The sequence below is a fragment of the Emericellopsis atlantica genome, assembly GCF_019669845.1.
Source record: "Emericellopsis atlantica unplaced genomic scaffold F5Z01scaffold_50, whole genome shotgun sequence".
Lineage (NCBI taxonomy): Eukaryota > Fungi > Ascomycota > Sordariomycetes > Hypocreales > Bionectriaceae > Emericellopsis > Emericellopsis atlantica.
In genome coordinates this window covers 51,836-75,087 of record NW_025764752.1, presented here as the reverse complement: position 1 = coordinate 75,087, position 23,252 = coordinate 51,836, and the positions used below count along the sequence as shown (strand labels likewise).

The window sequence follows — 23,252 nt, the reverse complement described above, 5'->3', positions numbered from 1 at the left end:
ATCAATTGCACGAGCACGGGGACCCAGACAGGACCGCCTAATATTCGGGCACGTTTCTTGCAAGCTACATCAGCCTCAACCACTTCGCAGGGTCGTGTTAGGGAGACTGACCAATCTCTACGAGAGCGACATCTCTGCATGATAGAATCGTCGTGCATGAGGTGTGCAGTTCTATCACGACCAAGTGTCACTGCACGCAAGTGTCAGCTTGTCTCAGCCGAGGATCCGAGCTCATTGAGATTGGCAAAAATGATATCCAGAAGTATTACAAGTCTCAATCACATGAAATTACTTTGAGACCTCGATCACTATGTCCAGTGGTGATCATAGTGTTTGAATTTGAACGAGAGCCGGCGGCCCACTGGCATGATGAAACAGCTTGACAATGTAGTGTAAACATATCCTTATTATAAGAGTGGCTAAGTGACGATCTGATCTACTGCAGCATGGAAAATGCCTCTCCCTCAGATGTCTTCTTCCAACCACCGGTGTAAATGCTCAAATGTTATAGAACCAAAAAGCGAGGTGGCCAACGCACCACTCGCTGTATAATGAACTTGCGCGCTGCCCCAAACGCCACGCCATGCTGTGCTCGAAGTTGGTCAAGGAAACGAGACAAGTAAGATCTTCCGGGTGTGATCAGAGGCGTTCCTCGCGCTGCTCAAACTCTCGATCCACTCGCACGCGGCTTGCGGTGTTGTAAGCGCTTGCGTCATCGATTTGACCCAGTTCGACATCCACAGGTTCAATGAATCTTGAATTCCCTGCCATGCCGCCCTCGCACCTTGATGAAACTGAGATCTGTGGAGTAGTGCCCGCCCGGCTACTGTTGGTAATGCTCGAAGCGTCCTTCAGGGGGCGATGTGAGCCATGAGTGCTCATAGGGACGATGATGTGGCTATTGTCGGCAGAGGGTCCATATTCTAGTCCATAGGACTGGGTGAATCTCTGAGCAGCGAGCGTGCCCAAGGGGAGGATGAGAGTGACAGATGTAAGTGTCAGTGATGCGGACTCAAAATTAGCCCAATGACCCCATTCGAGTCCGGTAAAGATGACTGTGTCCAGTTAGTAATCGTGAATGAAACTGCGGCATTCAACGTACCTGGGATGATCATCAATAGGCCGTTTGTCATAACCAGAACATCCATGGGGTTTAAAGACCGAGCGCTGGGTAGTATGCTGCGGTGCGAGATCAAGTGGAGGATCAGTTTCAGGTTGAACAAGGCGCAGAACCAACAAATGGACACCGCGTTGGTTATGATGGCCCACTGCACCACCCATCGATATGGCCGAGCAGATTCGGCAGCAAAGACCGACTGAGTGAGAACCACTGTGTAGACCAAGCGCCATACGATGGTGAACAGCGTGACCACAGCTGACAAAATGGCGAGGCAGTACTTGGCAACCTTGGGCCATAGTCTAACCATGGTCCAGGCCTGATTCATGAGCGCTGCCTCGATGGAGATGACGAGAAGTGCAGAGAAGCAATTGCCGGCCACGCTGACGTTGAAGTGACGCTGTCCAACTGAAGAATAGTCCCCCGCCCAGTAGTTGTAGAACTCATTGAATGGCGAGGGAAAGAACGAGCATAAGAGGGCCATCCGTATCGTGCATGTTACCAAGGCGATAATGTAGAGGACTGTAGATGGCCGGCGGATCTTGTCCATAGGAGTCATAATAAGGAGGACGAGCAGCATAATAACACATGCTCCCAGCTGTGTGCCATAGTTGATGCTGATGCTGACAGACTCTTCGTTGAAGGCGTCGATGAGAGGAATTGGGATCTGAATTTCGGTCTGGCCATCCGTCTCGAAGAAACGCACGCTCTGCGTGTAAGGGTTGAAGGCCCCCATGCTGACTTGACCAACTCAAGGTGATCAGCGATGGTCCTGGCGCTGCAGATTGACGATTTTCGGTGCCCTGGGTGTCGAAGAGCAGCGGTGGTAGTGTTGTCAAAATGCCTAGACGGGCAGGAGCTTGGACATCAAGCAGATGGAGGGGGTCAAAGCTCTTAAAGGTAACGAGCAGCAGGCTGCGTCAAAGCTTGAGCTTGATGATGCAGAAGAGACACCGGTAGTTTAACAGAATGAAAGTGATAGATGATCGGGGGTGCGCAGAATGCTTGCCGCGGCGAACGTGACAGTACACACAGGGCCGGACAATGGTACTCATCCTAGTGAGCCTAGCATTGTCAGCAACATCTCGTATTGTATGGCCTCCAATGGGAAGCAGCCACCGCTGAAGAATAGGATCGCAATCGACGGCACCAACGCTCTTGGAATTGACATGGCACCGCCGGCCTGACTGTGACGAAGAAGAGATGCTGCCTAGCGGAGCATGAATGAAACGGCCCCGTTGAGCAGACAGGGAGGCGAATCCAGCAGAAGCAGTTTCCCAACGAGTTGAGGTGAAGAAGAATGCTGGTTCTGTCACATTGCAGGGCAAACAACAGCTCGAAGAATGGTTAGATCCTTGCGTGCACATAACATTGTCTTCAGCGTGACGGCGGCTGCGCTTAGTATTGTTCTGCCTCTCGGTGGCCAATGGCGTTCCTCTGGACCCGACAGGGACAGCGGCAAACTCAATGTGCCTGAGAAAAGCTTAATGAAACGCCGTAAGTTGTTGCATTCATTGATTTGGGCCGACGTACTTTAATGTAATAACCCACATCGGTGTCAACTGAACCTATGTCTTCGCTTCTCGACGGCTATTGGGAGGGAGCCGGGGGGGAACCCCTCCAGCCGCGCCGGCAGTCTCCAAAGGCCGGCACTGCAGTTTCCCCTTGCGGCCACTACCTAATTCGTGACCAGGGACAATGGTAAGGAAAATTTTGCCTTCAATTTGTGACTCTTCACGACGATGTGACATTCAAGCCACGCCGTCCTTCCTTTCGTCCTGGTTCAGCTTCCACTGATGTTTCCTTGGATCGCGGCCAGGGACTCCATACAAACCATTCATGGCGCGAGACCCATGCCGAGCCCAATCTTACGTACCAATGCCTTTTTGAGATACCACTCTCGTGCCAGTGAACGTGTCATCTTGGCGAAAACAGCAGGCGAAACTCGACCTCTCTCGACAGCTCGGCCTAGCATGAAGATGGAGTCACCCAACGCCCGCTCCTCAGCGACGAGTGTATAGAGTTGATTCGCCACGACAGTAGGTGCGACAAGCAGCTCATCAATGGAAGGCGTCGGATGGCTCCTGGAGCCCTCGATGACCCCGTCTGCTTTGCGCAACGACTCACGGAGGATGCTGGCATTTGATGACAACACGCTAGATAAGTGTGTCAATTGGTTCATCTCATTCTCCATTGTCGGCAGAACCGCCAGCATTGCTTTCCTTTGCGCTTGTAGACCGGACAGACTAGAGTCGTTCTGCTGGCGACTGTGCTGGCGCAGAGCCGCCAATGTATGAGCTAGCTGGCGGAGCAGCGCATCTTTCTCCGGGTTAGGGGGTATCGGCGGTGGCGCGACGGAGGAGCTGTCTGGTATGGATAGCTCCAGCGGTTCATCCATTAAATCGGCGGGTGCTCGGGGGGGCCTCTGCAACGGTGGGTGCTCGCTCGCTTGGCTCCGCAGCTTCTGCGTCGGCCTTTTCTCAGGATGGTGCCATGTATGGGATGGCGGAAACTGCTGTTGCGCTTGCGATACCATATGAGGTGGCTGTCCCAGTCCTGGGTGCTGAGATGGACCTGGGTGTCGCCCGTGGATCTGGGGCGGAGGAACAGCGGTGCCACCTGAGCTCAAACCACCTTGCGGGTTGTAACCCGAATGGTTGCTTAAACGCCGGGCGTCCTGCATGTCATATGGTTGCCTGTTCGACAGCAATCGTGTCCCTGATGCCGTGGGCGATTGGGCATCCCGAGGGAGCGGGGGGGCTGAATCATATCGGGAAAGGTTTCGTGCTTCGTCGGTTGAGGCTAACGGCAATTGTGGCAGCGGCGGCCCCCTTGTCTCCGAGGTGGAAAGAGATGAGCGGTCCGAAGGAGCTTGCGGGGCCATTTTTGGTGGAGGAGGCGGCGGTCGAGCTTGTGCAAAGCTTTGATCAGGTGGTTGTGTCGTGGCAGAGTACGGAGGACCAGCATCTGGACGTACAGCTTGTCGGGCAACCACTGGGGGCTCCCTCCCGAAGACGTCCGCTAATATGTCCAAGAATCCTACGAGCGAAGAAGCCTCGTGATCCGTCAGTGACCCCTCCACCATAGCAGAAACATCAACGTACTTGCGGGTTCGATGCCCAGTTCACTAAGTAGGGGTGATAGACTTGTCCTTGGGGATCGACGTGCTGCCCTGGGCGGATGGACATTTTATCGGTTGGTGTGACGTAAATCAAAGGCCCTTGCTCGGGATACGCATGAGGCATCCATACAGAGATGGGAAACCTGTATGTGCTGCCGCGAAAGGTGACGGGCAATGTACCGGCGAGATGCACCAGAAGCGCGCTGGAGCCACTAGTGAATGCTGGCACGCATAGTCAGTCTGGATTGCTCTGAGGAGTCATCCTTGGGAATTGGTCGTACTGTGGACGTCTGTTCGAGGAGCTAGGGATGGGAACCGTGCTAGCGCGTGCGCAACGTCGTTATACGTTCGGTTCACATCATGGTATTCCTGCAAGCGTATCAGAGGGTTTGCGTTCAATGATGCGAGCGAGCGAGGACCACATACGCTGGTCAGAACACTGTAAAGCCAGTTGAGAACATGCTGCTGGACTGGCATGGTCAGACCTTCGACGGGCTGGCAGTCGATCGGTGTTGGCGGTCCGGCTTGCGCACGCGTGCGCGTGGAGAGTAACCGAGGTACGGGGAGCAGGCGTGACAACACATTAACAAGGGTATTGCATGCTTGAGTAACTGGTGGCCGGACTCTTTGAGGTGCAACTCTCGTTGAGCACCGAGGTGCCAAGTACTAGTCGCTGAGTAAGGCGAGGCGACAAGTTGGAGAGATTGCCAGCGTCTGGGAGGAAGGGCTGGCTGGAGCTTGGTCCAGACCGAACCCCGCCATCGTCTCCGTTTCCCCACCTTGTCAACACCGTGACCGTGACCGTGACCGTGACCGTGACCGTGACCGTGACCGTGACCGTGACCGTGACCGCGAACACACCGACAACTGAGGTACCCTGTTGCTCCTCCGTGGGTCAATTGCTAAAGTTGCTCGTTCCACTTAGCTTGGTGAGGCAGCTTCACCAGAGTGCTGCCGAGCTATATGCCCGTCACAAATTTGCACACAGCACACAAGTTAGTTGTCTTGTAACTCCATGTCTTTTCCTTGTCTTGCTTTGGAGCGACCATCACATGCCGATCTTACGGAATTCGGGTTGCGTGAGCGCCAGGCGCGCGGTACGCTAGGTGTCGAGCTACACCTCCGAGTCCAAAAGACACAACACCAGCTTGCACACGGACCGCTAACCTCGCGAGGTCCTTAATATTGTGTCAACCGTCTGTGCGCCAACAATGTGTTGAACTATCATTGATCGACCAGGGCTCTGGGGGCTCCACGGGAATCACAGGCCAGTAAATCGCCTGTGGTCATCATTCCGACGGGGCGTAAAGATGCTCACTCACGAATGGGCCCAAGGGACTCGTATATAAGGAATCATGTACCTATGTGACTCGGCAGAATCCCCATCGACATCAAATTCACACTTTATCTTACACCATCCTGACGACTCACTGAGGGATGGCTTGCCTTGTCACTAGGTGGACTACATATTGCCGACTACCATTTCTAGCCTGGCGTTCCCCGACATACGCCTAGGTAGTAATTACTGGGCGAGCGAATCATTTATCCACTGAACAATTCTATACGCGCCAACCAGCGGGCTAGTTGTTCCCTAGATTTCCCGATCTGGCCGAGACGATGACAAGACTCCGGTCCATTAGTCACTCTGACAGTTCCAATTTTCTGGTCGCAGCAACTAATAAACTTTCTAACGCAATACATACATCCCTTCGCCCCGTTCTCTCTGCGATCATATTGCTTGCTCAAACTTTCTTGTCAACATTGCAAACTCATTTGGCCTCTTCACGAACAGCCCTTCCGAAGACTGGATTGGCACTCGATAATTCGAAACCCGTGGCAAAACCTACTCCAGCCTTCAAGAAGGCTACACAGAAAAAAATGCTGCCGCCGGTGCCGGACCTAAGAGATTACGGCCTGTCCCCCACCAACGGCTTCTTACCCGAGACTTTACCACTGGCGAGACTGCCCGACCCCTATTACAACAAATGGGAAGCGATCGTATCAAACCTGCAGGCTCTTGTGCTCAGTCGCCGTCTCCGTGGCATCATCGCTAATTTGCCTGTTCTTTCGACAGTGGGACTCGAGAACGAGGCAGAATGGCGCCGAGCATACTCACTTCTCGGCTTCATGCTCCATGCTTATGTCTGGGGCGGCGATGCACCGGCTGACAGAATTCCCGAGTCCATCTCAATACCTTTACTTGAGGTGTCAGCTCATCTTGAGCTGCCACCCGTTGCCACCTATGCCGCCGTCTGCTTGTGGAATTTCAAGCCGCTCTTCCTCGATGAGGGTATCGATAATCTGGAAAATTTATCGACACTCAATACGTTCACAGGCTCCATGGACGAGTCGTGGTTCTACCTCGTGTCTGTTGCTATTGAGGCCCGCGGAGCCCCCATTGTGCCGCTGATGCTCGGTGCTATGAAGGCAGCCCAGGAAGGCGATGTCACATCCGTCACGCAAAGTCTGCGCGCATTCGCAGAGCGCTTGACCGATTTGACAAACATTCTGCAGCGCATGCATGAGAGCTGTGACCCCACCGTCTTCTACCATCGCATACGACCTTTTCTAGCAGGCAGCAAGAACATGGCCGAAGCGGGGCTGCCTCACGGCGTCCTCTATGAGACCGGCACGGGCACGGAAGAGTATCGACAATACAGTGGGGGAAGCAACGCGCAGAGCAGCTTGATTCAGTTCTTCGACATTGCTCTCGGGATTGAGCATCGGCCAACAGGTGAACGGCGTGTAGATGCATCACATGACACTGCCGGAGATCCGTCACAACGCCACAACTTCATTCGAGAAATGCGCAACTACATGCCTGGAGCGCATGCCCGATTCTTGGAGGATGCCTCAAGGGCCTCAAATATACGGTCATTTGTGGTGGAGCACCAAAACGAAGAGCTGTCACTGGCCTACGATGCGTGCCTAGCGATGCTGAGTGCTTTCCGCGACCAGCATATCACGATCGTGACTCGGTACATTATAACGCCATCGCGCGAAGTGCGAGCCCGCAGTCGATCTAGGAGTCCTGAAGCTGTCCGGCAGCGCAACAACATTGCCGTTGCTTCGACGAAGGGCAAGTCTCAGGCCCAAAAAGGCACTGGTGGAACGGCTCTCATACCCTTCCTGAAACAGGCCCGTGATGAGACTGGCGACCCGGCGGTTCACTCTTGGACAAAACGTTTCATGAAGAGGCAGGTGCGCCCTGATGGTGAGAGCCGTGATCGACACCCCAACGATCTTGTGGAGGACGTCGAGGTCAAGGGCCTCGCAGGCTCTTGGACGATGGATGATGACATTGGTGGTATATGTTCATACTAAAAACGTCGACAATAATAGATCGGGGCTGGCAACCGTACAGCACAGTCCAGGATGCTTGGGCACGAAGATTTTAGCACTTACTTATCTCAGTAGTTAATGCATGGCGTTTGGGTGGGCATTGTCAGCTTGAAGTCTTGCGTAGTTATAATTTGTACTCGGATCAAGTAGCACCGGTGCTCATTAGTAATTACTACCTGTTAGCAATTAGTGCGCATGTATTAGCTACCACTGCTGTATACATACGTCAGTACAAGTATGTACTTCAGGGTATGCTAGTACGCAACTACTAAGGTACCTGGTACTATCAGACTCTGAAATCTCAGGCACGTGCGCTAAGGTGACCTCGACTCGCTGACTCATCTTCGTTCTGTTAAAGTGGTCTAGCGCTCTTGTGGAGCGTGCGAGCAACTCTGCGACCCGTCGCATTTCTCGAGAGAAACGCGTCTGTGTCCTCGCTTCATCATCCCCTCCAGTCATCGCCTCTCCCACCTTCCAGGCGTGCGCATCAATACAAACTCTGCCACTTCGTCATCAAGTCAGCGCAAATTTCAGTATTGCCAAGGGGCGTACAGCGCTCAGCTTAGCTTGGCCTTGATGTGCACATAGTGCCTGAAGCTTCAGGTCTTTGTTCTTCAAGTCGCCCTTGCCCGATCGCCACCGCCCGCTCGTCGCCCAGCAGGACTCAACTAGCTCCAAGCGATACACATATCCGAAATTTGCGTGTGACAACAACGACGACCGATCGAACGCTCCTTCGGCATCATGGACGGCTACGAATACGACTACGCTGACGAGGAAGGCTTGGGTGTCACGCCTGAAGACTGCTGGACGGTCATCTCATCCTTCTTTGAAGAGAATGGCCTGGTCTCCCAGCAGATTGATTCCTTTGACGAGTTCACTGGAACAACCATACGAAGTCTTGTGGAAGAATATGCCAAAATTACACTCGACCAGCCGAACCCGCCACCGAGCGATTCTCGACACCCTCTGGCATTACGTCGGTACGCTTTGAGGTTCGGTGCAATCTCTGTGGCCAAACCGAACGTCAGCGAAACGGATGGCGTGCCTATGACCCTACTTCCCTACGAATGTCGCGACCGCAATCTAACATATTCGAGTGCCATGTACGCGAATGTGCACCAGGTCGTCAAGGTCATTCACGAGGATGAGCAAGAGCCGGACGACATCGAAGACAAGGACAGAAACTGGGTCTACGAGACAGGCAGCCCGGCTGACGAGGATGAGAATCTCTCAGGCAAGATGCAGAATGACCCTGCTTACCTTGGCAAGTTGCCAGTTATGGTAAAGTCAGAAGTATGCCACCTGCGCCACGAGGACGATGAAGGGCTTTTCGTTGTCAACGAGTGTCCCTACGATCAAGGCGGCTACTTCATCATCAACGGCAGCGAGAAGGTCCTGATCGCCCAAGAGCGGTCCGCCGCCAACATTGTCCAAGTTTTTAAGAAAGCCCAGCCCAGCCCCTTCACCTACACAGCAGAGATCAGGAGTGCGCTGGAGAAAGGCTCGCGGCTCATTTCCAGTCTCCAGCTGAAGTTGAACGGAAAAGGCGACTCAGCCCGTGGTGGGTTTGGTCAAACTATTGCGAGCACCTTACCCTTTGTCAAATCCGACATACCTGTGGCTATTGTGTTTAGGGCCCTTGGTGTTGTGTCGGACGAGGAGATTCTCAATCATATTTGTTACGACGAGAACGATACTGAGATGCTGGAAATGCTTCGGCCTTGCATTGAGGAGGCCTTCGCCGTCCAAGATCGCGAGGTGGCCCTGGACTACATTGGGAAACGTGGCAACCGAGATCAGGCAGGTCTGGGCCGCGACAAACGAATTCGAGTTGCGAGGGACATCCTGCAGAAAGAAACTCTTCCTCACGTGTCCCAAACCGAGGGTGATGAGACAAAGAAGGCCTTTTTCCTCGGGTACATGGTACACAAGCTTTTACAATGTGCCCTTGGACGCCGGGAGCCCGACGATCGAGACCATTTCGGGAAAAAGCGTCTCGATCTTGCTGGTCCTTTGCTGGCCAAGCTATTCCGCGGCATTATGCGCAGAATCAACACGGAGCTGTCAACATATCTCAGGCGATGTGTTGAGAGCAACAGGCATTTCAACATCAAGATTGGTCTGAAATCCTCAACTCTGTCGAACGGCCTCAAATATTCGCTCGCCACGGGCAACTGGGGTGACCAGAAGAAGGCTATGAGCTCTACCGCTGGTGTTTCTCAAGTACTCAACCGATATACCTTCGCTTCGACATTGTCTCATCTCAGGCGTACCAACACCCCCATCGGTCGTGACGGTAAATTAGCCAAGCCGCGACAGCTTCACAATACTCACTGGGGCCTCGTCTGCCCTGCGGAAACCCCAGAGGGTCAGGCTTGTGGTCTTGTCAAGAACCTGTCGCTGATGTGCCACGTTTCGGTCGGCACCCCCGCCGATCCCTTGTACAATTTCTTCATCAGCAGAGGTATGGAAGTACTCGAAGAGTACGAGCCCAAACGGTTCCCGAACTCAACCAAGGTGTTCCTCAACGGCAGCTGGGTAGGAGTACACGAGAATCCTAGAGAACTCGTGGATCATCTGGTGGCAATGCGCCGCAGCGGAGGCATAAGCGAGGAGGTTTCGCTTATTCGCGACATCCGTGATCGAGAGTTCAAGTTCTTCTCAGATGCCGGCCGCGTTATGCGCCCTTTGCTCACCGTCCAGCAACACGACGGCGAGATTGGCCAGCCAGAGAAAGGCTCCCTCTGCCTCACCAAGGAACATGTGTCCGGACTATCTGAGATGCATGAGGTGGACAACGGGCAAGAGCTGATGGAGGTGACTGGCTGGAAGTGGCTCGTGAAAAGTGGCTGCATCGAGTATCTCGATGCCGAGGAAGAAGAGACTGCCATGATTTGCATGACTCCCGATGATTTGGAGCTCTACCGACAACAGAAGCTGGGCTACAACGTGGACGAGGACCTGGCTGCGGAGCCCAATAAGCGCCTGCGTACCAAAACGAATCCCACGACACACATGTACACGCATTGCGAGATTCACCCTAGCATGATTCTCGGTATTTGTGCGAGCATTATTCCGTTCCCCGATCACAATCAGGTACGGTCTTTTCTGGTGTGTGATAATATCTTGTACTGACACTTCTCTAGTCCCCCCGTAATACATACCAGTCCGCCATGGGAAAGCAAGCCATGGGATTCTTCCTCACTAACTACAACCGTCGTATGGATACCATGTCCAATATCCTCTACTATCCACAGAAACCCCTTGGCACCACGCGATCGATGGAATATCTCAAGTTCCGTGAGCTTCCTGCTGGTCAAAACGCCATCGTTGCCATCGCTTGTTACTCCGGGTACAACCAGGAAGATTCGGTCATCATGAACCAAAGTAGTATTGATCGAGGCCTATTCCGCAGTTTATTCTTCCGGTCCTACTCGGATCAAGAGAAGAAAGTGGGCCTCAACTATACTGAGATGTTCGAGAAGCCGTTCCAACCCAATACGCTCCGAATGAAACACGGTACCTACGACAAACTAGACGAGGACGGTATTGTTGCTCCTGGCGTCCGTGTATCCGGTGAAGATATCATCATCGGGAAAACGGCACCAATCGACCCAGAAACCCAGGATCTCGGGGCTCGGACTCAAGCACACCAGAAGCGCGACATCTCGACACCGCTGCGAAGCACCGAGAATGGCATTGTCGACTCTGTCATCCTGACGGTCAACGCGGACAACACGAAGTATGTGAAGGTGCGAGTTCGGACGACCAAGATTCCTCAGATTGGCGACAAATTTGCATCGCGTCACGGTCAGAAGGGTACGGTTGGAGTTACTTATAGGCAGGAGGACATGCCTTTCACCCGTGAGGGTATCACGCCCGATATCATCATCAACCCCCACGCCATCCCCTCGCGTATGACGATTGCTCACTTGATCGAATGTCTCTTGAGCAAGGTCGCTACGATGGAAGGTCTCGAGGGTGACGCCACGCCCTTTACCGAAGTCACAGTCGATCAAGTGTCCGAGCTCCTCCGTGGACACGGATATCAGTCGCGGGGATTCGAGGTCATGTACAATGGATACACTGGCAGGAAACTGCGTGCCCAGGTGTTCTTCGGTCCTACTTACTACCAGCGCCTACGACACATGGTCGACGACAAGATTCACGCTCGTGCACGTGGACCGGTTCAAATTATGACACGCCAGCCGGTGGAAGGTCGTGCGCGTGATGGTGGCTTGCGCTTCGGCGAGATGGAGCGCGACTGTATGATTGCCCACGGTGCAGCAGCCTTCCTCAAGGAGCGACTTTTTGAGGTTTCGGATGCTTTCCGCGTTCACGTATGTGAAATTTGCGGGCTGATGACGCCGATTGCGTAAGTACCAACTCATCATCCGCTTGACCAACTTTACTGACTCCAGTCGCAGCAACCTCTCCAAGCAGTCATTTGAGTGCAGGCCTTGTAAAAACAAGACCAAGATTGCTCAGATACACATACCGTACGCAGCCAAGTTGCTTTTCCAAGAGCTACAAGCAATGAACATTGCCGCCAGAATGTTCACCAGCCGCTCCGGTGCATCTATCCGCTAAGGTCGAGCGGATCCTTTACAATTGTTTTGTTCTGCGCGTCACAGGGAGTTCTGGCCAGCATGGCAAAAACACAGGAAATGCATAGTGGCGTTAAGGTTGATATGTATGTAATCTAAGGTAGATAGAATAAGGCCTCGAACTTACGATCATGATGGCATCCGTCGCTAGTGACGCCCAGCAGTAGCAGCACGATAAGATTTTACAACGAGCGCAGCATGCGTCACGTATATGTTTTACAATGCGTTTGGCCGCAAGTATTGCCGATCGCGTGCCCAGTCATCTCGGCGCTGTCGAGCCTCCTTGTCCAGGAGGATCTATGGAGCTCCTCACGCTCTGTTCGCGTTTGTACTCTTCCTCCAGTTGTTTCTGTAAATCGAAATCGAGTTGTCGCTCGCGCTTGATGCGTTGCTGCTCCATGTCGCGCACAACACCTTGGTGCATTGCCTGATTCCTAGCGTCAACTATTTTTGGCGGAGAAGTAGCGTACGGAGAGGCGTACCGCCTGCTCAGCTTGTTGCTGAAAGTGGACGAACACGATGGTGCTCAAAGCGAAGAGCGACGTCGCGCCAAGCGTGAGTTTCGATGCTCGCGACATTTCTGATTATGCGGTGGCAGGGCGATTTGCACGTTGCGATTTGCGTGGTCTTGATCCGAAGCCACAGGTGCGCGGTGGGAGCTGTTAGGCTGAAGCAATGTGCATGCGGATGCTCGCGTTGGTAGCAAGTTTGCTGTTAGCGTTTCCAATTCGTACCTCTGCACCGTTACAAACGGCCGCCTGTTTACTGTGGCAGGGACGTGGCAGGGGTGAGATGTTTGCACAAAATATTGCTATAGCGGGTAGCGGGGGTCTCGGGGAACGGGATTCGGAATGCAACGCATAGTACATGATTAAAGTACCTACTACGTATGCACAAGATGCTTGGAGTTGCACAAGTCAGCTGATACCTTACCCCAGCTGCACCTGGTGACGAAAGGCTCCCAACATCGGACTGTGGTGCTGCACGGATACCTGACTTAAGGTCCTTGGATTCTAGCACATGTACAAGCTTTGAAGACCAATTACCCACAACATTGGAGCACCAGATCAATTCTTTCAGTACCTGAAAGCGCATTCATATTCACGTCTTTTCGATCCGTTGCAGCTGCGCAAAGCTGCTCGTCCCTGGGAAGCACCATGGTGCGCAACTCCGAGATCTCGAGACCCTGTTCCGATGCTGATAGCTACGTAGTCTGCCCAGAATTCCGCCGGAATCCAGACTCTCCTCGATGTATTTACTCTTCGAGCCATGCAGTTGTGCTTTTGCTTACACCGTGCCAGGCCGAGAGGGAAGCGTCCAAGATTGTGCAGAAGGGTATGTGGTCAACATACAACAGAGTATCGCCAGCCGTGTAGCTAACCATCTTTGTGTCTTCCAGCGCGCGAGTGTAAGAAAGAATCATGAATAGGCCGCGAACCATCGATTAACGACTACTGCCTATAGTCAGGACAAAGCGCGTCAAGGAAGCCCGAGATGAAGCCAAGAAGGAAATAGCCAACTACAAGTCCCAGAAAGAGGAGGAGTTTAAGAAGTTCGAAGCTGAAGTACGTTTCTCAAAAGTCTTTATCGCGGAACAGTTGCTCATTATTTGCAGCATAGCCAAGGAAACCAACAAGCCGAAGACGAGGCGAACAAGGAGGCCGAGAAGCAGATTCAAGGTATTAAGGAAGCTGGCAAGAAGAGCCAGGCAGGTGTTGTCAAGAACCTCTTGGCTGCTGTCCTTGAAGCCAAGCCACAGCCTGCTATGCGCGCATAGTGGGTGGTGGATCGTGCAACAATGTGTAACCAAACCATGCCGACAATTACAAATGCCACGACAAATACAGGTGCCGCAGTCGAATGGCACTACTGCAACAAGATAGATTCCTTACCGTAGGAAGCCGACCAGAGTCCCTAACATATCCTTCAAATCCTGACCATCCTGTTGGCTCGTGTCTAAATTCTCCATCTGCTCAGTGAGTGTGGCTTTAATCACAGACAACGGCAGGTCTTCTTGGGCCAGAAGCTCTGCAATCCTAGGCCTAGCGCCTTTGTCTTCGACCATAAGCCATGCCAAAACAACATCAATAGTTTGTAAGGTGAAGAGACCGGCATCGAGACGCCGGGAAAGCCAGTCGATCTCCCTATCAGGTGCGTCTTGTTCAGAGGCTAGCTTGCGCTCCTCAGCATTCTGCTGCTCAGCCAGTTTCACGCGCAGGCCATAATGACGACGAAGCTCCATGAGTTTCCCAACCTTGGCGTAGTCCTTCTCCACGAATTTGGCCAACGTACGTATTCGTTCCGCGGAGTCGCCGGGCAACACGCGAAGCATGGACGCAAATATGACGACGAGATGGCTAGACAGGCGATGGTCACGAGTCTTTGCGAAGAGTGAGAATGTCGGTTTGAGACCACCTGATTCGACGATCTTGCAGCAGACATTGAAAGCACTGCTGCCCGTTGATGCATGCTCCAGGAGGCGCAGGGCTGGCGCTTTGCTCATCTTTCCCTCCTTAAGCATGAGCAAACATAACTCAACGCCCTCTGCCTCAACAAATTTGTCTTTGCCCTCGGCTTCGTCGACTAAGCACGTCACAGCCTCGAACAGGTTCTCCACATATTCTTCCTCTTCGCCGCCTTTCTCGGGATCTCGTCTCCGATAGACTGCAACGAGTTGGAGAAGAACGTCCACGACGTCAAGCTTGATCAAATGGGCTCGACAATCCGCAGATGCTTGCGACAGAATGGCGAGGATCTCGGCTACGTATTGTCGGTTCTGGGTGACGCTTGACTCGGTGCGTTGCAAGCGTTGAAGTAGCCAATCCAACATGCTCGGGTTTTGACTGACGCGCGTAGCCGTGGCCACCCGTAGAGAGATGTTTTCGATCACACTCAGGGCATGATAGACACCGCTTCTATCTGACTCGTCGTCCTCGTTCAAGCGGCCCAGGTTGGACACAAGGAGGGCTAGTAAATCCGCCTCCAACATTGCGTTGAGCAGCATGACCACCTCGCCCTCGTCCCCCCCAACGTCTTCGTCCGTAAGCTCGCTGATTATTTCTATTGTGTCGATTGCGATGTCGGTGTTCTCATGAGCCAACAAGCCGATCAAACTATGAACACATCCGAGGCGGACAAACTCGGGATAGAGCTCTGGATGCTCGGCTAAGACTGAGAGAGACTTAATGTCGCCATCCAAGTCGGCTTCGCTTCCTATGAACTTCTGTGGGTCGCTTTCGAATTTGGATCTTAGCTCGGCGTTTTTAGAGATGCGTCTCTCAAAATTGAGGGCCGTTTTTCGTAGCCAGCCAGCGTCGATCTTGTCGACATTCCTCCCGTCATCTGCGTCGTCCACGAAGTCGATAATTTGGGATTCTTCTTTGCTAAGGCCTCCGCCGAAGAACCGATCCTCGTCATCGTCCGGGGGCATCTCTGGGCCAAAATCTTCGTCGCCGCCACTCATGGGATCGTGTTCTTGTCCATGGTCGGTCTCGTCCGCTGGCTGTGTTTGTATGTGCCGATTCGCACCACCGATATTGTGTTTGGCCGATTTATAGATCTCGTCTGTCATGGATCAGTACACAGTAAACACTAAGCATGCCTGAGTCGAGGGCACTCACTCGGATCCTTGATCGGATCTAGCTTGTGTTTGCCAGTCGCGGAAGATTGCCTGAAGCTTCCGTCGGCACTGGCCATGTCTCTTGTCGTGAATGGGCACTGCGCTTCGGGTTCAATTGTCGCAATTAGCAAGAATAGGCTGCGAAAGAACGTCCGGAAGTTGTGAAATGCCGTGGTTACATATAGTAAGGTATCGCGAACGACTGGAATCTCGAAATTCTTACTGTAAGGTACAGTACCTTAACTTTCGATTAGCGTGCCAAGCTCCAGTCGCGCCAAGACCATCTTGGTGACTTGCCTATCCAGCCCCACCACCGAAGCGGGTCTCATGATGGCAGCCCGTGTGAATGGCCAGTTGAGAGTGAACCCCTGATTCAACTCCACCAATAACGCCGTCGGACTCCATCATGTCGAACTCCTCCTCGTTGAAGACCAATATCCTGGCTTGTTCACCGTTGCGGCCAGCTCCTCATGTCATGCCTCAGTCTCTTGCAGGAACGTGAGCCTCCAGTTGGCGTTGCGAGGCATAGCGTAGAGACGGCGAAGCGTTATTCCCTGACTAATACTCCCCGTGTCGATCGAACGCAACCGAGTTCGAATGGCCTGTGCGAAACGACCCCTGAAAGACAGTTTGCGTATACGCTCCATGGACATCCCTTGCACCCGCCGCTCCCTCACCTCACCACCTGTGTATGCGAACTTCATCGACCACGACGGCGTCCGCGAGTATTCAATGGTTTGTTGAATTTCGAATGATGCAAACTACTTGGACGCCTCACAGTGACATAGTTGAGAGCCCTTATTACACTCAAGGTGGGCTTCCACCGTCTCACCTGCAACCACCAACTCGACCAGCGCCAACCCCATCGACATTGGGTTCCTCAGCGACTGGAGCCCACATACCCCGAGCCCGACTTCCCAGGACTTCTTCCTTGCTACCGCCCTCGCTCAACGAGACGTCCACGAGTCGAACCTACGAACTCCCCGTTACATATGCCCGTTTGACAGCTTCGACATCCTCTGAGTCGCCCGAGCAGACAGACTCGCCGGGAGGACGGAGCGATTGGGATCGGCCATCGACTACCGCTCGCTCCCCGGCACGCCTGAACAACGCACCCTCTAGCTGCCCATTGGCCACACCTGGCATTGATCCCGGTGATTCAGGGCCGAGTCTCAGTGTCTCTGGGTCTGTCATTCTTGTCGGCTGTCGGTCCAACAAAGTTGAACCCGGGTTTCTTTTGCACAGCTCGCCGCCTTCTACAAAGCGGTTATCGCAGGGGTTTCGAGGCAGCCAGCAACCCAGTGACAGCTGTGGCGCCGCTGCCATCTTTGGGGACCTAGGGTCGGAATCACCAAACGCAGGGTCCCATCGCTCATACATAGGTCTCCCTGCGTTCGAGCCGCTTTCTCCCTTTGGCCAGGACTACTCGTCTGCCTGGGACCAGCGCGAGTCACCTCATAGTCGCCAAGGCTCACTTCATCGACCCGGCAACCATACTCACAGGACACTTGTTGTTGAATCGCCGTGCAAGATGCCACTCGATCATGGAGGCGAGCCTCATGGGGCGCAAGGTCACTCGCGCAGTAGGTCGGGGAAGAGTAGTGGAGATTCTGGGAGACATCGGCCCTACAAGTCTTCACAGAAAGCAATGTTATCGCGTGCTCTGCAGAAGGCGAATATGGCGGTAAACATGGATAACGGCAAAGACTTCTCTGGCGCGCGACCTCTGTACGTCGAGGCCTGTGAGTTACTGCAACAAATTCTCCAGAAGACCGCAGCTCAAGGGGACAAGGAGAAGCTAGAAGCTATCGTGAGTCATTCAGATTCCGCCAGATGAACAGCACAGCGATACTAACAACTAAGCAACGAACGTACACCAGTCGCATAGAGGAGCTAGATCAGATAATGCCTCCATATGAAGAGCATAAAGATGCCAAGGCTCTTCGTGAGTACAGCCCAAAGAAAAATTATCGGCAACAAGACAGAATTCGGCACGACCAGTCACCAGAAGCCAACGTGGCATCGGCATTGGAGACAGCCACTGTGAAACGCGTGGTGTTGGACGATGCTCATGATGCACAGTCTCGGAATACACGTTCTCAAGCGTACCTCCAACCCTCTCTACTCTCACAATCAGCTGAGCCCGGTTTCCTACAATCGTCCTTTTCACGTTCCCCGATAAGCTCTCGCTTTCCTGATAACGCCCGGCAGATGCCCACGAGCGCCGCCTCCACAACGTCCCAGAGTGCCTTGGCTGCACAGAGTGCTGATGAACGGTCATATCTTCCTCGCCAACCAGGGGAATCTGCAGAGACTCAGTTGTCCCTCAATGGGATGACTCACGGGACGCATCGGGGTCCCGAGCACTCACGAGAGGATAGCCAGCATTCGTGGTTGGACCCTATAGATGAGTCCGGTGGCTCGACAGGCTCTTCTGTCCACTCACGCACATCGTCCTTGGGCTATCGACGAAGGCAAATACGTCCTGCAAGTGGCGGCACTGAGGCCGAGTTCGACAACGCCTTGGACGAGGCCATTGAGGCTGCGTACAACGATGGCTACGAGCCCGCAGCAGGACCTCCGGAGCAACAAGAAGCTCATGATGAGGTAGTAGCTAACGCTTTGCGGAAAGTTGAGTTAGCACGTGAGCGCGTACGACAGACTGGGAGGGAGGCGTATGAGCTAGCCAGCGAGAGGGAGAGAGAGCGCTTTCAGCTCCAGCCGCAAAGACCCGACTATGCAGATCGACGTGATCCCTCTGCAGGTCAATTTTTCGATGACTCTTCTGACGAGGAAGAGAGGATATTGGATGAATTCACTCGTGACTGTGGCTTGCATCAGGAACCTCTGAGCCGGCGCCAGCAGCCGGCCATGTCCTCTGTGCCTCGCGAATCTGACTCCAGCGGGTTCACATCCCGTACATGGCAGAGTTCCATAGGCTCCAATCCTCCTGGCACCGGCGCCACAACACTTTCGACCGTCACAGAATCGATCTCGGAAAAGGCGCTACCCATTCCACCCACATCCACAACACCACCGCCGCCCCTGGCGCCGCCACCAACACAAGCATTACCGGAAATACCACAGCAGAGTCTGCAGACGTCCACCACACAGACTGTGCGCAATCGTCGCATGTCTGGCCAGGCACACAGACAGCTGAAAATCGAGACGATGAAGTTAACACCACCCCCTCCGCCGCCCGCTTTGGAGCAAAAGTCGCCTTATATGGACACCTCTCCGCCTAGTGGACAGGAGTCTTCTCGACCCTTGGAAGGCAATACACGTCCCTACGCCATTCCGCGTCGGACCTCGTCACCTCCAGTTGGGCCCAGTCCACTGGATACACGGCCTCTCGATTCGCCGTTTGCGCCACGAGCGGCACAAGATGCAGACGATGCGGACGCCGGACGCTCTACGTCTCCTTCCATTAGCAAGCTGAAGAAGAACTTCTCCTCATCCAGCTTGCGAAGTCTGAAAGTTCGAAATATGTCGGTATCACACCTTGATGAAGGGTCTGAGATGTCTCCCGGCACGCCCACCAGCTCTCACTGGGCCAATTCGCAAACACCCATGATGCCAAGCATTCCTCCAGCAGTAGCCGTCAACCTGCAAAAGTTCGATGCGAGCATGCCCATCTTCGATGACAATTTCCACTTTCCGGATGACCCGGGCGCGACCGATCTGAATGATCCTGAGGCGCCGATCTCCTTGGAGCCGTGTCCAACTGACTTTTTGCTTCGTCCATTCTGGCTCATGCGCTGCCTATTCCAGACCCTGGTGCATCCCCGTGGTGGATATGTGAGTTCCAAACTATTCGTCCCTAGGGAGGCCTGGAAGGTCAAAAACGTCAAGCTCAAGAATGTGGAAGACAAGATTGCCAACTGCGATCTCCTGACCGCGGCTCTTCTCAAGTTGGCACGCGTTGACACATGCGATGCAGACGCCATGCTGGAGGAGATGCAGGCTATTGAGAACATTCTGGAGCAGGTCCAAGCCTCGCTGGTGCGCAAACTCGGGAACGAAGTAGGTGTTTCCAACGCCTCGGCCATGTTCAAGGAGGCCACTGTGCCTGCGGATGGCGAGATGGCGATGCCACGATCTGCGAGCGTATCGGGTAAATCCTCATTTTCCTGGCGGAGGCTTCGTTCCAAGAACTCCGCGGCTACTTTGACGGCACAGAGTCGGAGCACTCCAATCGAGACTATTAAGGAGATACAAACGGTTGCATCGCTTCCGATGACAAGTCAGCCATCACGAAAGCCGGCTAAGAGGGACATGAGCCAGGCGAACTTCTCGGGTCCCAATGCATCATACATGGGCTCACTTGCCCGATTGTTCGATGCTGCTCAAGCGATTGGTAAGTAACGAGCCCGCCGGCAGCATTGTTGGCTCAAGCTGACTAACATTTCCGTGCAGATCAGATAGCAAGACAAGTCGAAGATCCTGGGTTAAAGCATGCCGACAAGACTCAGGTTGGCCTGGAGCTCTGCACGCGCCACGCGGCCGAGTTCTTCGGATTCTACGTGTGTCGTTTCGTTTTGGCAGATCTTGGCTTGCTGCTGGATAAATACATCAAAAGAGGGGGGGAATGGGTTTTGACGTGAATCTGGACTGGTCAAGATGGAGGAGCCCGCCTCGATGCGACCGTTCGACGTACGTAGTAACGATAGATACCCCTGCAATGTAATTCATTGAGAACATGAACATACTATCTAGAAATACTAGTCAATACTGAAGCCTCGCCATGAGCCATCTTTCACCCGGCCCGGGGCCATAAGTTGGTGGAGCATAATCCCGGGGGTTCGGGATTGGACGTTCCACCTTTTCCATGTAGTGATACTTCTTGGTGTGATGATGAGCTTTGAACAAACAATCAACCTTCAATGTGCACTTTACTCAGATTCCGATGAGCTCGGCCTGCTGGAGCACAGGGCGAGTCTGGTGCCTACCAAAATGGCACCAACCTCGGTGTCTCGTCAAGCGTATGAGCTTGCCACGAGCTTCCACCTTTCTCTTTCGAACCGCGACGCGACGCGCCTACTACTCGAACAAACCTTCGCCTGCCGAGTTGGAAAAACGCATTGCTGCGATACCTATCGAGAGGTATCGTAACTTTTGCATCGTTGCCCATATCGATCATGGGAAGAGCACTCTAAGCGATCGGCTGCTAGAGCGCACGGGGACGATATCCGCAAGCGACGCGAACAAACAAATCCTAGTACAGATCACAGACAGCCATTCAGGGAGCTGCGCGCTGATTACTGGTAGGATAAATTAGATGTTGAGCGGGAACGTGGAATCACAGTGAAGGCCCAGACTTGCACCATGCTGTACAAGCACGAAGGTCAAGACTACCTGATCCACCTTGTTGACACACCCGGCCACGTCGACTTTCGCGCAGAAGTAACCAGATCATACGCCAGTTGCGGAGGCGCACTGCTCCTTGTCGACGCCAGTCAAGGTATCCAGGCGCAGACAGCGTCCAACTTCCATCTAGCGTTCGCACAGGATCTTGCTCTGGTCCCGGTGATCAACAAGATTGATATGCCCTCCGCAGACGTCCCGCGGGTTTTAAAACAAATCGAATCGAATTTTGAGCTTGATCCAAGCCACGCCGTCCTTGTCAGCGCAAAGACCGGAAAGGGGGTGGACAGTATTCTTCCTGCAGTCGTTAAAAGGATTCCCCATCCAGTGGGCGACGAGAAGAAGCCATTGAAGATGCTTCTTGTGGACTCTTGGTATGACAACTTCAAAGGAGTGGTGCTTCTCGTCAGGATCTTTGATGGTGTTGTGAAAGCTGGCGATCATGTCGTATCCTTGGGTACGGGTATGAAGTACACCGTTGGCCAGGTCGGAATACAGTATCCGAATGCTACTCCGCAGGGTGTGCTGCGCGCCGGACAAGTTGGCTACGTCTTCTTCAATCCCGGCATGAAGAAAATACAGGATGCGAAGCTGGGAGATACCTTCACCACTGTTCAAGATCAGCTCACTGTCGAGCCATATCCTGGCTTTGAAGAGCCACAGCCCATGGTCTTCGTAGCCGCTTTCCCCACAGACCAAAGTGATTACACCCGAATCGCTGACAGCATTAGCCAGCTCGTTCTCAATGACCGCAGCGTCACGCTGCAGAAGGCTTTCTCCGAGGCTTTGGGCTCTGGCTGGAGGTTAGGCTTTCTGGGCAGCCTCCACTGCTCAGTCTTCCAGGATCGCCTCAAAGGCGAGCATGGTGGCGATGTGATTATCACTGAACCTTCAGTCCCCTCGAAGATTATACATCCAGATGGGTCAGAAGAAATCATCCAGAATCCGGCTTTGTTTCCCGAACCTGGCGATCAGAAAACGCGAGGATGTCATGCCCTTGAACCGTGAGTCTTGCAGCAAAGAACTTACGGAAGCGATGCTCAAACATAACTAGGTTTGTGCGAGCCACAATGACAACACCCGAGGAGTACCTGGGACGTGTGATCGAGCTCTGCGAAGCAAATCGGGGAGAGCAAAGGAGCATCGATTTCTTTCACACCACGCAGGTTATTGTTGTCTATGATCTACCGGCATCCCAGCTAGTGGACGACTTCTTCGGCAAGCTCAAAGGCGCCACGTAAGACGTTGTTTCCCAGCTCCAAACTCGGCTGCTAACCTGTTGCTCGACAGGAAGGGGTATGCGACACTAGATTACGAAGATGCGGGTTGGAGAGAAAGCAGACTTGTCAAGCTGCAGCTTCTTGTGAACAAGCAACCCGTTGACGCCATTTGCCGAGTGGTTCACACTTCACAAGCAGACCGCCTAGCTCGTCATTGGGTTACCAAATTCAAAGAGCATGTTGACCGACAGATGTTTGGTACGCTATGGATCGTCCGACCCGAGAGACCAATGACGATATAAAATCTGACAATATGTTACAGAAATTGTTATTCAAGCAGCTTCGGGTAACAAGGTGCTTGCGCGAGAGACTATCAAGCCGTTTCGAAAGGATGTGTTGGCGAAGCTCCATGCCGCCGATATCACAAGACGTAAAAAGCTTTTGGAAAAACAGAAAGAGGGCAGGAAGAGGCTGCGGGCCATTGGCAACGTTGTTATCGAACAGTCCGCTTTTCAGAAATTTTTGGCTAAATAATAGCTGAACGATTAGTAGACTTTAGTGGGCCAGCTGGCGATAGACATGTATAATACAGAGTGCTTAAGGGTTTAGCCGTTAGTACGGCGGGATATTGGATTGATAACTACTAACGTTATTAATATATATATATATATATATATATATATATATATATATATATATAACTTTATACCTTTATATTTATAACCTTATATAAATCGCTACCCTTATTATAGAATTTAATTCTATAATAAATAAATTTATTTATTTTAATTTAAAAATTATAAACTTTATAATAATAATATTTATATTTTATATAAAGTATATAATAATTATTATAAAA

General features: G+C 52.9%; 8 protein-coding genes across 8 annotated transcripts; 4 read left to right on the top strand and 4 right to left on the bottom strand.

Moving 5' to 3' along the window:
• Nucleotides 1-639: 639 nt before the first annotated feature.
• F5Z01DRAFT_678410 (fungal pheromone mating factor STE2 GPCR-domain-containing protein) lies at nt 640-1,853 on the bottom strand (the record flags this gene model as incomplete). Its single annotated transcript, XM_046265441.1, has 2 exons — nt 640-1,055; nt 1,103-1,853. 2 exons carry the CDS (start codon nt 1,851-1,853, stop codon nt 640-642), a joined length of 1,167 nt encoding a protein of 388 aa, XP_046113701.1.
• Nucleotides 1,854-2,954: 1,101 nt separating this feature from the next.
• F5Z01DRAFT_631067 (ESCRT-I component) lies at nt 2,955-4,715 on the bottom strand (the record flags this gene model as incomplete). Its single annotated transcript, XM_046261763.1, has 5 exons — nt 2,955-4,027; nt 4,091-4,172; nt 4,222-4,460; nt 4,520-4,607; nt 4,665-4,715. The coding sequence occupies 5 exons, from the start codon at nt 4,713-4,715 to the stop codon at nt 2,955-2,957; spliced, it is 1,533 nt and encodes a 510-aa protein (XP_046113700.1).
• A 1,401-nt stretch (nt 4,716-6,116) lies between these two features.
• Nucleotides 6,117-7,562, top strand: F5Z01DRAFT_631058 (Indoleamine 2,3-dioxygenase; the record flags this gene model as incomplete). Its single annotated transcript, XM_046261762.1, has 1 exon — nt 6,117-7,562. One exon carries the CDS (start codon nt 6,117-6,119, stop codon nt 7,560-7,562), a length of 1,446 nt encoding a protein of 481 aa, XP_046113699.1.
• A 357-nt stretch (nt 7,563-7,919) lies between these two features.
• Nucleotides 7,920-12,322, top strand: F5Z01DRAFT_668194 (uncharacterized protein). The gene is made up of 3 exons (XM_046264334.1): nt 7,920-10,679; nt 10,730-11,958; nt 12,011-12,322. Exons 1-3 carry the CDS (start codon nt 8,325-8,327, stop codon nt 12,171-12,173), a joined length of 3,747 nt encoding a protein of 1,248 aa, XP_046113698.1. The 5' UTR covers nt 7,920-8,324; the 3' UTR covers nt 12,174-12,322.
• On the bottom strand, nt 12,323-12,934 carry F5Z01DRAFT_668193 (uncharacterized protein). Its single transcript, XM_046264333.1, has 2 exons — nt 12,673-12,934; nt 12,323-12,617 (listed from the first exon to the last, which is right to left on the bottom strand). The coding sequence occupies exons 1-2, from the start codon at nt 12,766-12,768 to the stop codon at nt 12,450-12,452; spliced, it is 264 nt and encodes an 87-aa protein (XP_046113697.1). The 5' UTR covers nt 12,769-12,934; the 3' UTR covers nt 12,323-12,449.
• A 178-nt stretch (nt 12,935-13,112) lies between these two features.
• Nucleotides 13,113-14,023, top strand: F5Z01DRAFT_466038 (H+-ATPase G subunit-domain-containing protein). Its single transcript, XM_046259954.1, has 6 exons — nt 13,113-13,350; nt 13,412-13,441; nt 13,492-13,525; nt 13,590-13,598; nt 13,655-13,755; nt 13,806-14,023. Exons 1-6 carry the CDS (start codon nt 13,348-13,350, stop codon nt 13,965-13,967), a joined length of 339 nt encoding a protein of 112 aa, XP_046113696.1. The 5' UTR covers nt 13,113-13,347; the 3' UTR covers nt 13,968-14,023.
• F5Z01DRAFT_715402 (Catenin-beta-like protein) lies at nt 13,589-16,053 on the bottom strand. Its single transcript, XM_046266516.1, has 2 exons — nt 15,811-16,053; nt 13,589-15,754 (listed from the first exon to the last, which is right to left on the bottom strand). The coding sequence occupies exons 1-2, from the start codon at nt 15,884-15,886 to the stop codon at nt 14,079-14,081; spliced, it is 1,752 nt and encodes a 583-aa protein (XP_046113695.1). The 5' UTR covers nt 15,887-16,053; the 3' UTR covers nt 13,589-14,078.
• A 447-nt stretch (nt 16,054-16,500) lies between these two features.
• Nucleotides 16,501-22,927, top strand: F5Z01DRAFT_745944 (uncharacterized protein; the record flags this gene model as incomplete). The annotated part of the gene is made up of 9 exons (XM_046266940.1): nt 16,501-17,319; nt 17,341-17,619; nt 17,673-20,166; nt 20,226-20,332; nt 20,710-21,027; nt 21,078-22,177; nt 22,228-22,410; nt 22,464-22,651; nt 22,716-22,927. 9 exons carry the CDS (start codon nt 16,501-16,503, stop codon nt 22,925-22,927), a joined length of 5,700 nt encoding a protein of 1,899 aa, XP_046113694.1.
• Between the last annotated feature and the right edge of the window lie 325 nt (nt 22,928-23,252).